At 44.5% G+C, this 13879-nt stretch overlaps 2 protein-coding genes and 1 pseudogene across 6 annotated transcripts in view; 2 read left to right on the top strand and 1 right to left on the bottom strand.

The window, feature by feature from the left end:
- POLB (DNA polymerase beta) overlaps nt 1-8745 on the bottom strand; it is a 34012-nt gene extending 25267 nt beyond the window's left edge. Inside the window, exons 1-3 of one of the 5 annotated variants that reach the window (XM_003823288.5) lie at nt 8206-8745; nt 7826-7883; nt 1878-1944 (exon numbers count right to left, since the gene is read on the bottom strand). In XM_003823288.5, coding sequence (XP_003823336.1) covers nt 1878-1944; nt 7826-7883; nt 8206-8266 — 186 coding nt within the window. In that variant the 5' untranslated portion in view covers nt 8267-8745. The remainder of the gene's footprint in view (nt 1-1877; nt 1945-7825; nt 7884-8205) is intronic. The other 4 variants (XM_055116514.2, XM_055116515.2, XM_034966012.3 and 1 more) reach the window with 4 other exon arrangements.
- Nucleotides 1-13879, top strand: part of PLAT (plasminogen activator, tissue type) — a 507407-nt gene that overhangs the window by 335804 nt on the left and 157724 nt on the right. The gene's annotated exons all lie outside the window — the stretch shown is intronic.
- On the top strand, nt 1957-7812 carry LOC117981387 (large ribosomal subunit protein uL18-like; annotated as a pseudogene).

Raw genomic sequence — 13879 nt, 5'->3', positions numbered from 1 at the left:
AGGAGGATATACTGATGCTGAGAACTGTCTATGCCACAAGGATTTAAAGCCTATATATCAGAGCATGATTTGTACTGAGTAGCGAAGTCAAGGTTAAGATGTGGCACATGTTGAATGTGGACAATCTGTCACTAAATCACACGATGTCCAAGATTTATGGTAATGTTATGACTCTGAAGGGCAAAAATATAACGGCAGTTATGGTCCAGGCATGGTGGCTTGCACTTGTAATCCCAGCACTTTGGGAGGCTGAGGCAGGAGGATCACTTGAGCCCAAGAGTTCAAGACTAGCCTGGGCAACATAACGAGATCCAATCTCTACAAAAGAAATAAATTAAAAAAAATATATATCTGAGTGTGATGGTGCATGCCTGTAGTCCCAGCTACTCAGGAGGCTGAGGTGGGAGGATTGCTTGGCTGGGAGGGTCAAGGCTGCAGCAGTAAGCTGTGATTATGCCACCACTGCACTCCAGCCTGAGTGACAGAGCAAGATCCTGTCTCAAAAAAAGAAAAAGAAAAAGAAAAAAAAGGGCAATTATGGCTCATCTCCTGAGAAGGTTAAAGATAATCAAATATTAATTCTTAAATTCCAGAGGATGTTTGTGAAACATTAATAGGTAAAGAACAAAAGGAGGTGATAACTATCAGGACCTGGACTACTCAAAAGGCATCTCAGGCTGGGTGCAGTGGCTCACGACTATAATCCCAGCACTTTGGGAGGCTCAAGGCAGTGGATCACCTGAAGTCAGGAGTTTGAGACCAGCCTGGCCAACACAGTGAAACCCTGTCTCTACCAAAAATACAAAAATCAGCTGGGCGTGGTGGCGCATGCCTGTAGTCCCAGCTACTCGGGAGGCTGAGGCAGGAGAATCACCTGAACCCTGGAGGCAGAGGCTGCAGTGACCCAAGATCGTGCCACTGCACTCCAGCCTGAGCAACAGGGTGAGACTCTGTCTCAAAACCAACAAACAAAAAAGCCATGATAATTTGACATCTTTCACAAAAGATGAATAAGATATGGTCCTTAAATTTAAGGAACTTTGAATCATTTAGTAAGATTTAGATGAGACAACAATCTGATTATCAACAGATAGACCATCTCAGGATATTCTCAGTGATATTACAGGTTGAGTATCACTAATCCAAAAATCCACATTCCAGAATGTCCAAAATCTGAAGCATTTTGAGTGCTGACATGACACTCAAAAGGAAATGCTCATTGGAGCATTTTGGATTTCGGATTTTTGGGTTAGGAATATTCAACCAAATACAAATATTCAAAAAAAAAATCCAAAATCCAAAATAATCTGTTCCCAAGCATTTCAGATAAGGGGTATTATATTACAAATTAACAAGGCATGTGACCCTCTAGAAACTGTGACACAGTACACAAGGCTTCGTGGAAATTACAGAGAACAGGGCTAAATGCCATAAAACAAAAGGGTCTTAATCATGTGCTTATTAGTAAGATCTCTCTGGGGAACACGCACTCCCACTAACTCACATAGGTTCCTACACCTGGGGATCAGAGAAAAATAGGTGGGACCAGATATGCTAGTGCCACTTGGTCACTCTTCTTAAAAACCAACACTCAAGTTGAAATTCAACGTGAGTACATGTATATATTGTAACAGAGAGAAAGAAAACTGTAATTACATATATTTTTAAAAATTTTAACCCATCTTCCCCCAAATGAAAACATTTTGAGCTTGAAAAAGTGTGTATGAAACAGCATGAATGTTATTCCAAGAAATCAGGAGTAGTGAAATCAGCCTGTGTGGGTCAAGGCTGCTTCAGACAGGCAAGTTTGGTTTGGTGGGAACCCACCAAATTCGGACACGTGTGAACTCTTCGATCAACATGCTAACTAAACTTACCAATTTCTTAGCTTCAGCTCCACTCTTTATTTTGTGTGGGTATTTTGCTATAACAGATGCTGCTTTTCTATAAGGAAAGAAGAAAAGGAAAACCAATTAGAAATCCATCAAGGCCTTAATTTTTCTTAAACTGGAATACATATACAAGCAAATATCTATGCTTATGCTTTCACCAAGATAACTAATTTTCTTTTTTTTTGTTTTTTTTGAGACAGTTTCCCTCTGTTGCCAGGCTGGAGTGCAGCAGCGCGATCTCAGCTCACTGGAACCTCCGCCTCCCGGGTTCAAGTGATTCCCTTGCCTCAGCCTCCCGAGTAGCTGGGACTACAGGCGCGCCTTCTTGTATTTTAGTGGAGATGATGTTTCACCATGTTGGCCAGGATGGTCTCGATCTCCTGACCTCGTGATCCACCTGCCTTGGCCTCCCAAAGTGCGGGGATTACAGGAGTGAGCCACTGCGCCTGGCCTAATTTTCTACCTCCATATGGAACTTAAAACTCAGATGAGCTGACAGACCACCTAATATATGCCTAACTTTTTTTTTTTTTTGAGATGGAGTTTTGCTCTTGTTGCCCAGGCTGGAGTGCAATGGCGCAATCTCGGCTCACCACAACCTCCGCCTCCAGGGTTCAAGCGATTCTCCTGCCTTAGCTTCCCAAGTTGCTGGGATTATAGGTACCCGCCACCATGCCTGGCTAATTTTTTGTATTTTTAGTAGAGACAGGGTTTCTCCATGTTGGCCAGGCTGGTCTCAAACTCTGACCTCAGGTGATCCACCCGCCTCAGCCTCCCAAAGGAGGCTAGGATTACAGGTGTGAACCAGCTAGGATTACAGGCATGAACCACCACTCCCGGCCACTTTTTTTTTTTTTTTTTTTTTTTTTTTTTTTTTTTGAGACGGAGTCTTGCCCAGTCTGTCGCCCAGTCTGGAGTGCAGTGGCGTGATCTCAGCTCACTGTCACCTCCGCTTCCCAGGTTTAAGCAATCCTCCTACCTCAGCCTCCTGAGTAGCTGGGATTACAGGCATGCGCCACCACACCTGGCTAATTTTTTTGTATTTTTAGTACAGACAGGGTTTCACCATGTTGGCCAGGCTCATCCCGAACTCCTGACCTTGTGATCTGCCCACCTTGGCCTCCAAAAGTGCTGGGTTACAGGCGTGAGCCACCACGCCTGGCCTACGTCTAACTTTTAAAGTATCTTGAAAAGCTCCACATTTGAGAATAACTGAATTTAAACTCTATACATCAAAGAGTATGATTTGTACTGAGTAACAAAGTGATTTGTTTTGATTTGTGCTGAGTAACAAAGTGATTTAAACTGTATACATAATACTCAAGGGATGGGGAGACCAGCTGTCTTCTTTGGGAGTAAGTAGAAATCATCATTGGGCCTTTTTTAAAATAGCTAGTTTTTAGAAATTGTTCATAACTTCCTCATAAAAATGTGCCACATTTGAATTATTAGACACCAGATCTGCTTATGGATACCTATGTTACTTTTTTTTTGAGATGGAGTCACCCAGGCTGGAGTGCAGTGGCGCCATCTTGACTCACTGTAGCCTCTGCCTCCCAGGTTCAAGCAATTATCCTGCCTTAGCCTCCTGAGTAGCTGGGATAACAGGTGTATGCTACCACACCTGGCTAATTTTGTATATATATATATATATATTTTTTTTTTTTTTTTTGAGACGCAGTCTTGCTCTGTCTCCCAGACTGGAGTGCAGTGGCGCAATCTCGGCTCACTGCAAGCTCCGCCTCCCGGGTTCATGCCATTCTCCTGCCTCAGCCTCCTGAGTAGCTGGGACTACAGGCACCCGCCACCACGCCTGGCTAATTTTTTGCATTTTTAGTAAAGACGGGGTTTCACCATGTTAGCCAGGATGGTCTCGATCTCCTGACCTCGTGATCTGCCTGCCTTGGCCTCCCAAAGTGCTGGGATTACAGGCGTTAGCCACTGCGCCCAGCCAATTTTATATTTTTAGTAGAGACAGGTCTTCACCATGTTGGCCAGGCTGGTTTCCAACTCCTGACCTCAAATGATCCACCTGCCTCGGTCTCCCAAAGTGCTAGGATTACAGGCATGAGCCACCACATGCAGCCCTTGGATAGCTATTTTAAAATTCATAGTTTCAAACTGCATTCCCTTATGTCCCTATATCAATTTTTTTTTTTTTAATGCAGATGGGGTGTTGCTATATTGCCCAGGTTGGTCTTGAACTCCTGGGTTCATGCCATCCACCCGCCTTGGCCTCCCAAAGTGTTGGGATTACAGACGTGAGCCACTGTGCCTGGCCCCTACATCAGTTTTTAAAAATTGTTCCCGCCTTTCCACCCCCTAGTGCTGCTGGGCCTGCAGGTCTCTGTTCCACAGGATGGACTTTGTTAAAGTCGTTAAGAATAAGGCCTACTTTAAGAGATACCAAATGAAACTTAAAGATGACAAGATGGTAAAACTGATTACTATGCTCAGAAACGCTTGGTAATACAGGATAAAAATAAATACAACACACCCAAATACAGGATGATAGTTCATATAACAAACAGAGATATCAATTGTCAGATTGCTTATGCCCGTATAGAGGGGGATATGATAGTCTGCGCAGCATATGCACACGAACTGCCAAAATATGGTGTGAAGGTTGGCCTGACAAATTATGCTGCAACATATGGTACTGGCCTGCTGCTGGCCCACAGGCTTCTCAATAGGTTTGGCATGGACAAGATCTATGAAGGCCAAGTGGAGGTGACTGGCGATGAATACAATGTAGAAAGCATTGATGGTCAGCCAGGTGCTTTCACCTGCTATTTGGATGCAGGCCTTGCCAGAACTACCACTGGCAATAAAGTTTTTGGTGACCTGGATGGAGGCTTGTCTATCCCTCAAAGTACCAAATGATTCCCTGGTTATGATTCTGAAAGCAAGGAATTCAATGCAGAATTACACCAGAAGCACATCATAGGCCAGAATGTTGCAGATTACATGCACTACTTAATGGAAGATAAAGATGCTTACAAGAAACAGTTCTCTCAATACATAAAGAATAGCATAACTTCAGACATGATGAAGGAGATGAAAGCTCATGCTGCTATAGGAGAGAATCCAGTCTATGAAAAGAAGCTCAAGAAAGAAGTTAAAAAGAGGTGGAACCATCCCAAAATGTCCCTTGCTCAGAAGAAAGATAGCATAGCTCAAAAGAAGGCAAGCTTCCCCAGGGCTCAGGAGGGGGCTGCTGAGAGCTAAACCAAACAATTTTCTACGAGGATTTTTCAGATAAAGACAATAAACTTATGGACAGAAAAAAAAAAATTGTTCCCACTGCAGTTCAGCATAAAGCGGTGACCTGTAATTCTTGCCCACCTCCGCACATATCCAGTTTGTTAATCTGGTGACAGATTGGATACACCCTGGGAGCTCGCTGACGGTATTCTGTCTATAATTTCAATGCAAAATGTAATTCAGAGTTGATGCTGATGAGAAGTGACAGTACAGCTAAGTCAAAAGCATAAACACTGGATAGTCTTTGGAACCTTGGATTTGCATTCTGTTATAGCACAAATAACCCTTTATATTTGGATTTGAACTTCTCTCTAAGCACATGACTGATGATGAATCTGAAAAGACATATTTATAAGTAAAGGAGCAGGCAAGCACAGTTTATGGAGGGGATCATTTCAGGAAAGGCAAGTAGTTCCAGGTCATTGGCACTGTGAGGCAAAGCCTAAAAGGGAAGAAGAATCAGATGAAAGGCCTTTTGTATGCTATGATGTATTTGGGTTTTATCAAGGTAAAGAGAAAACATTATTTAATTATTTGAATGACAAGATCAGATAACTATTTTCAAAAGAATACTTTGGCCACAATCAACAGAAATGTCTACTGGGGTAGGGAGGAGCATGCAGGAGTGGTAGGGAATCACCTCCTTTTCCAGACTTATTTCCCACTCATACCATACCCGTTAAGCAAACTGAACATCTGACTTCCAGAAAACGTTATACCCTTCATGTCTCAATGCTTTGGCACATTTTATTTGTCTAGACTGCTGGCCCTCTCACTTATCCCGATGAGCTTCTTCAAACTAAACACCTCCTTTCTGAGCCCTGCTGTGATCCAAATAGAATACAAAGTTGAATATCTCTGTAATTTTGAATCATCAAATGTATGGATGATAATACAATTATTTTACTTTACAGAGGAAGTCACAGAAGTAAGGAAAGGAGGGAGCACAATCAGCTCTGAACTGTGTGGAGTGGGAATGGAAGAAGGGAGCTGACTTGGGATAAAGACAGTATAGGGCTAAAAATGTGGGAAAAAGTCCAGTGATACACAGATTTGGAGTCACTGACATAAGTGGCATTTCAAAGTCAAGAATGGCAAGATTGCCAGGGAAACTACAGAAGTAAGAAAAGAGGGCTAACGGCAGGCAGACTCCCCGGAACCACAGGTTAACTATCCCTTATCTGAAATGCCTGGGACCAGCATTGTTTCAGATTTTGAATTTTTTTCAGGGTTTGGAATATTTGCGTATACATAATAAGATATCTTAGGGATATGGGAGATACAAGTCTAAATACAAAATTCAGTCATATTTCTCACACACCTTACGCACATACCCTGAAGGTAATCTTATATAGTCGTTTTAATAATTTTGTGCATGAAACAAAGTTTTGACCATTTTGACTGCCACCTACTACATGAGATCGGATGTGGAATTTTCCACTTGTGTCATCATGTCGGCAATCATCCAGATTTTAGAGCATTTCAAATTTTCAGATTAGGGATGCTCAACCTATACCAACATTAAAAGGTAAGACAGAAGAAGAGATGAAAGACCAGAAAGAGTGCCATTACAGAAGTCAAGAGATATTCACAGCATGAGCCAGGGGTGAATGCCACAGAGAGTCCAATAAGATGAGACGTAGGTGAGCGGATTTTCAGAGCACTGGTAGGTCCAGGCAAGGACTGGGACTTCTTGAGTAAATGATTAGGTATTAAGAAGTCCAGGCAAGGAATGAAGATTTTTCAAGAAGATTCACCATAAAGTGAGAAAAGAGGGAAGGTGCTAGCTAGAGGGAAGTTAAGATTGTTTTGGTTTTGCTTTTAAGAGCTGAGGGACTTGCACATATTTATAGGCTAAGGAGAGCTGGCACCGAGGCTGATGCCTGGAATCCCAGCACTCTGGGAGACCAAGGTGTGTGGACCATTTGAGCTTAGGAGTTGGAGACCAGCCTGGGCAACATAGCAAAACCCGGTCTCTACAAAAAAAAAAAAAAGAAAAAAAAAGAAAGAAAAAAAAATTAGCTGGGTGTGGTGGCGTGCGCCTGTAGTAGTCCCAGCCACTCAGGAGGCTGAGATGGGAAGATCACTTGAGGCTGGAAGGTTGAAGCTGCAATGAGCCATGATCATGCCACAGCGAGACCCCGTCTCAAATAAAAGTAAATAAATAAATAAATAAATATAGGCTAAGGAGTAGAAGCAGGTGGATGTGGAAAGAATGAATAGGATAAGGCCCCTGGTGAGATGAACAAGGACAGGATCTCATGAACAAGGAACAAGGATCAGGATCAGGATCCCACAGGATCAGCTTCAGACCAACCAAAAGAAAAAATGTGATTCCTTGAACCACATATATTTCACAGTATGGACTTCATCCGCTGTCTTTCATTACGGTTAAAATTACACCGCATTTCTAGTAATTCATGTTTGATGACGACAAAATACGTATCCGGCTACAGCTATCTGCAATCAGAATTGGGAACTTATCTGAACTGATCCTATAACGCACTGCCCACATTCTTCAAGAAATAGTAAGGTACCAGCCTCGATTCTTGCTTTTTCCCGCTCTTGCAGATGGACCAAATATCCACTGGGCCCTCAGTCCTGTTAATTGCCACACTAAACAGGGTATCCCAGAACGTATGCTACCCGAGAATGCTGCACTGTCCCACCTGTAAGCATTGTACTTGTGGATAGCTTGGCTCACGTTCTTCTCAAAGTTTGCGAGTTCTGAAAGGCAACAGAAGGCTCGGGTGAACAAGAACCACGAGTAAACAAACGAGAACTGTTTTCTGGAAGGGGATATGGCAGCCTCTAAGAGACAGTGACCACCCGTTTCCTCCAAGGGCCAGACCAAAAGCAGCCCAAGCGATGGCCCAGGTGTAGCCGGCAGGACTGACAACCAGCCAGGGGCGCCGGAGGGAGATCCCCACGGAAGACGACCCGCTGCAAGGAACCTACCCCACCCACTGGACTGTCGGTGTGGGAGAGAAGGAAGGCAGGGGAAGAGGCTGGAAAGAAGAAAGCCAGCGGGGCCCGGCCCGGTGCTAACCTGTGAGCATGTCGGTGATTCCCCCGTTGAGAGTCTCCTGCGGCGCCTTCCGTTTGCTCATGGCGGCCTGCACCCGAGAACCCCAGAGTGTTCAGAACCAGGGACTAGAGCCCTCTCCCAGCTTGAAGGAGGTACCAGGACTTGGAGACGGGCACAGGAGCAACCCAGCTCCGGCGCCACCGGCGCGACCGGCGGAACAATGGTTGCCCCCGATGGGGGGCGGGGCGCACGGCGCTTGTTGTGACGTCACGCGTCCTGGGCGGGGCGGGGCGGGGCTAGAGGGGCGAGCCCTCGGCAGGTGAGGAGAGAGAACCCGGAGGGTTCGTGGACTCGTGGACGTGGACACCGCGCGGGGGAAATAGGCACCTCAGAATGACAGCCCAGGGGCCTTCCTATGGGAAGACCTGGAGTTTTGACCTAAGATATTAAATCTGTTTTCTCAGTGTTTATCTGGAATCCTTTCCCTAGAAGGGGAAACGGGAGTGCGATCTTGATTCTGAAATACTTGCGCTGTTGGGGTAGCTTCCTGCAGAAAAATGTGCGCTGTAATAGCTACCCAATGCATGGCGCGTTTTGTACGTGGTTAGAGGCGACACTGGCGTCACACTGTCAAAACTTTCTCTAAGGATACCGGGCAGTCCACACTCCAGTGCAGCCCCTCACGTACTAGGGCGCTGCCGGAGCCCGGCGTGAACCATGCCGAGAACAGGAATCCTCCCGCACACGTGTTAGTACACCTGCCAACCAGTGTCAAAAGATATTTTATTTTTAATCCCCCTGCCTTTGCGGTAGGGACCAAATTAATGAAGAGACCACAAGAAAGGGAGAAGTGTTTTATCTAGATCATGAGCAATGGAACCCTAATTATAACATGATGACCTACATCTGAGAAATTCACAGTCTGCTTGAGAAATGGAAATGTCACATCAGCAATAGTTTATTTTACAAGCGTAACTCCTGGGTTCATATCGAACTGCAATTCCAGGCAATTGCTTTGTGCATCGAAAAATTAAAATTTATTACAAAATGATACGTAGTTGCTGTAGAGAAATCTGGAAAAATGTATAAAAGGAGAAAATTAAAATCAGTGATCTCACCCTACAGCTGAACTATTAATATTTTGGGACGTACACTTCTAGTCTTCTAACCCAGTCTATTAAAAATTCCCATTATTTTCCAATAAATATCATTAGTTTCTTTGATTAGCAAGGTTGTGGTGATTGTGTTTCCTTACAATATCAGTGTATATCTTAAGTTATGCTTATTGGAAATCTGTAATTCTTCTTTTTTTGAATTTCCTATTCATATCATTTACCATTTTCCTAATGGGGTAGTTTGTTACTAATCTGGTAGATCTTTTCTATATATTACTACTTGCCCTTTTATGGATAGCTTTTGTAAAAATTTTGTACATATTTGTATTTTCCTCAATTTATTACTTGAGGAATAAAAGTTAAAAAAACTTTATGCCTGCAACTTAACTATCTGATTAGTTAAGCTGCAGTGAGCTGTGACCACTCTCATTTACTCTCTTTATACTCTCATTTACATATATGACTTGTCCTAGTTTTCCCTGTTCACATTTTTTTCTGTCCAATCTCTATTCCAGGTGATATTCAGATTATTTTGCTCTGAAGAATTATTCCTCCTTAAATAAAAATGTATTTACCTCTGAATTTTAAAAGTTACAAATGTAGGGAATTGTGGGATCAGTTTTACAAATTTTTTTGTTTTGAGACAGAGTTTCACTCTTGTCCCCCAGGCCAGAGTGCAATGGCACGATCTCGGCTCACTGCAACTTCTACCTCCCGGGTTCAAGTGATTCTCCTGCCTCAGCCTCCCGAGTAGCTGGGATTACAGGATCCCGCCACCATGCCCAGCTAATTTTCGTATTTTTAGTAGAGATGGGGTTTCACCATGTTGGCCAGGCTGGTCTCAAACTCCTGACCTCAAGTGATCCACCCGCCTTGGCCTATTGAAGTGCTAGATTACAGGTGTGAGCCACTGCACCTAGTCCATTTTTACAAATATATTTTTAAAATTAGTGCCAGAGAAACCAAGGAAAATAATCCATTATCTGTCCTTATCGTCTTAGAACAACCGACATTTGATCTGCTTCACAAAGTTCTTCTTGAAATAACTTGCTTCAATTGGCTTCTAAGATTCCACATGCTCTGGGTTTCCTTTTTCCTCACTGGCCAGTCCTCAGCAGGGGGTGTGTGTGCGCGCATGTGCGCCTGAGCACTGGTTCCCAGCTCCTCCTCCACTCTCCAGCCTTTATGGGAAATGGCTTCACACTTCAGTCTTCTAACCAGCTTTTCCAACTTGTCCAGTTTTACCTGTTTAAATGGCATGTCTAGCTTGAAAGTCTCCTAAACTCATAGTTCAAGTCTTGACCTCTCCCTTGAGTTCCAGTCTCATACATCAGGCTGTCTACTGGATAGCTCTAGTCCATAATAGGCATCTCAAAGATAAAATGTCCTAAAGAACTCCTGACTCTTGCCCCACCAGCTTCTCCTTAACTTTCCCCCATCTCAGTTAATAGCATTTTAATCCACCCTGCTATCAGGCCAAACCCATAGGAGTCATTTTTAATTGCTCTTTTCACACCCCACATCCCGTCTGCCAGCAGACCTTGTCTGTTCTGTCTCAGGAATATGTGCTGAACTGGATGACCTCTCATCCCGAGCTGCCACTGCCCTAGATCAAACTCCCATGACCTCCTGAACTGTTGCCAAAGCCTCCTCAGTGGGCTTCCTGCTTCTGCTCTTGTCCTCTTATAGAACATTCCCCAAACAGAGGGTGATCTTTTTAGGATGTAGTATCAAAATATGTCCCTATTTATACACCCTCCCACTGCACTTAGGATAAAATCCAAGCTCCTGGCGGGGCGCAGTGGCTCACACCTGTAATTCCAGCACTTTGGGAGGCTGAGGCAGGCGGATCACCTGAGGTCAGGAGTTCAAGGTCAGCCTGGCCAACATGGTGAAACCCCATTTCTACTAAAAATACAAAAATTAGCCAGGCGTGGTGGTGGGCGCCTGTAATCCCAGCTATTTGGGAAGTTGAGGCAGGGAGGTTGAACCCTGGAGGTGGGGGTTGCAGTGAGCCAAGATCGGGCCACTGCACTCCAGCCTGGGCAACAAGAGTGAGTCTCAAAAAAAAAAAAAAAAAAAAAAAAAAAAATCCAAGCTCCTTTTCATGGCCCACAAGGCCTTATGTGATCCACCTCCTGCCTGCTCTCCTACTGCATTTCTTGCCACTTTTCTCATTGTTTAGGACACACACACGCCCATATTTCATACATACATGTGCCTGCTCAGCATTGTCCCCTCATTGTATGGTTCTTTCCCTGGCTGCCTTCTTCTCATCATTCAGGTCCCAGCCTGGCAGTCACACCCTTGTCACGTTCCTGGACCAGGCCCAGGTTTTTACTTGTGTGTTTCCTTCACAGTACTAAGAACGACTGGTAACTTTCACACGTGGTTGCACATTATGCACTCCCTGCTCACTCCTCCTCCCACCAATGTGCAATGCCAGCTCCACGGGAGAAGGGACTTAATTTTTGTTTCCACATAAGTACTCAATAAAGTTAATAACTTAAATTGCAGTTTTGCTGAAGTGTCAAACATGGCCACCTGTAATCCCAGCACTCTGGGAGGTGGAGGCAGGAGGATCGTGCCCAGGAGTTCAAGACCAGACTGGGCAACATGGCGAGACCCCATCTCTTTTACAAAAATAAGAAAAATGTACTGGGTGTGGTGGCACGAAGAGATGAAGCATGGGACTCTTGGACTCACTCAACCATCTCAGTAGAAGTCAGGAATAGAGATGGGATTATCCCAGAAAATTTGTGGAGGACCCTCTTGTCTAATGGCATTGAACTCCATGACATTACACAGGGGACCCACAAGATTTTTGAGAATGTTACATCAGCAGAGACAGCTTAGCCTGGAAGTGACAGAGACAGTGTGAAATGAGAAAAGGCTGTTGAAATCCAAACTGCTACGGGCAAGAAATGGGCTGATAGAGCTACTGGGCTGCAAACATGCTATCCTTCAAGAAAAAGCAAGAATGACTCCAAGGGCAGAGCCAGGGGCACAGAGGCAGAGGCCAGAGGAGCAGACAGAAGTGATGGATGCAGAGACAGAGGCCTATGAGGTCACTGTGAGCACAGACTCAGAGGCCTATGGAGCCACCATGGGTACAGAGAGGCCCATGGTTCTGCTGTGAGCAGACACAAAGGTCTGCACAACTGCTGTGGGCCCAGTGGGCGGCACTTCAAGCTAGGGAATTATTTGCAGGCCTTGAATCCTAATGGAATTTTCTCTGCTAGATCAAAATTGGTTGGGAATGGTGACTTCTTTATCCCTTCCAATTTTCCCTTTCAGAATGAGAACATCTATCATATGCCTATTACATCATTTTAAATAAATTTATTTATCCAAATTCCAAAGTTATTTGGAAGCTGATAACCTGTAGTATCACAGGTCCACAGCCAGAGAAATTTAATCCTAAAATGAATCATGCACAGGGTCTCACCCACATCTGACTTAGATGATGAGATGCAGGACTTCTGAGCTAATATATAGATGCAAATTTGGTCTTAGTTCATGCTGTATGAGTTGAGACTTTGGGAGATGTTGGGAGGAATAAATGTCTTTTTCATGTAGGACAAATATGGATTTTGGGGTGCCAGAGGGTGGACTGTAGTGGGCTGAATGGTGGCCCCCAAGAAGATGTCCACATCATAATCTCCAGAGCCTGTGAACATTACCTCATATGGCAAACTGTGATTACATGAAACATCTTGAGACAAAGTGCTTACCCTGGATTTTTCAAATTGGCTCTAAATCCAATGGCAAGTATTCTTGTAAGAGATACACAGCAGAGATGTGACAGAGAAAGCGGCAGCAATATGACCCAGGGGCAGAGATGCAGTCACAAGCCAAGGATTGCCTAAAGCCAACAGAAGCTGGACGCCACCAGGGATAGAACCTCCCTAGAGCCTTCAGAAGAGGTGTGATCCTGTTCACACCTTTATTTCAGACTTCTGGCCTCCGGAACTGGGAGAGAATAAGTTTCTGTCATGTAAGCCACCAAAGTTGTGGTAACTAGCTAGGGCAGGTCTAGGAAACTAACGCAGGTAGAGAGAGCAGGCTTTCTTGTCTGTGCCCACTGGTTGGCTTCTCCAGCACTCATATCTTTTTTTTTTGAGACAGAGTCTTGCTCTGTCACCCATGCAGTGGCATGATCTTGGCTCACTGCAACCTCCGCCTCCCGGGTTCAAGCGATTCTCCTGCCTCAGCCTCCTGGGTTCAAGCGATTCTCCTGCCTCAGCCTCCTGAGTAGCTGGGATTACAGCCGCATGCCACCACACCCGGCTAATTTTTGTATTTTTAGTAGAGGCGGGGTTTCACCATGTTGGTCAGGCTGGTCTCAAACTCCTGACCTCCTGATCCGCCCGCCTTGGCCTTCCGAAGCCAGCACTCAACCTTGAGACAAAAAGAAAAGCCACGGAATAACTACCAGAGTCCTTCCTCAGATCCCAAGGTCCAGGGATAGTCTTCCATCTTATCTCTACCTTTCAGAGTCTTGTGTTTATGTGACCAAGGAGTTTAGCTGTACTTACTGAGAGGAAAAAATGTATCTATCTAATCTTTTTGGAAGCAGA

This window comes from Pan paniscus, chromosome 7 (assembly GCF_029289425.2).
Source record: "Pan paniscus chromosome 7, NHGRI_mPanPan1-v2.0_pri, whole genome shotgun sequence".
Lineage (NCBI taxonomy): Eukaryota > Metazoa > Chordata > Mammalia > Primates > Hominidae > Pan > Pan paniscus.
Note: the sequence above shows the minus strand (reverse complement) of the source record. Positions and strands in the feature narration are given on the sequence as shown.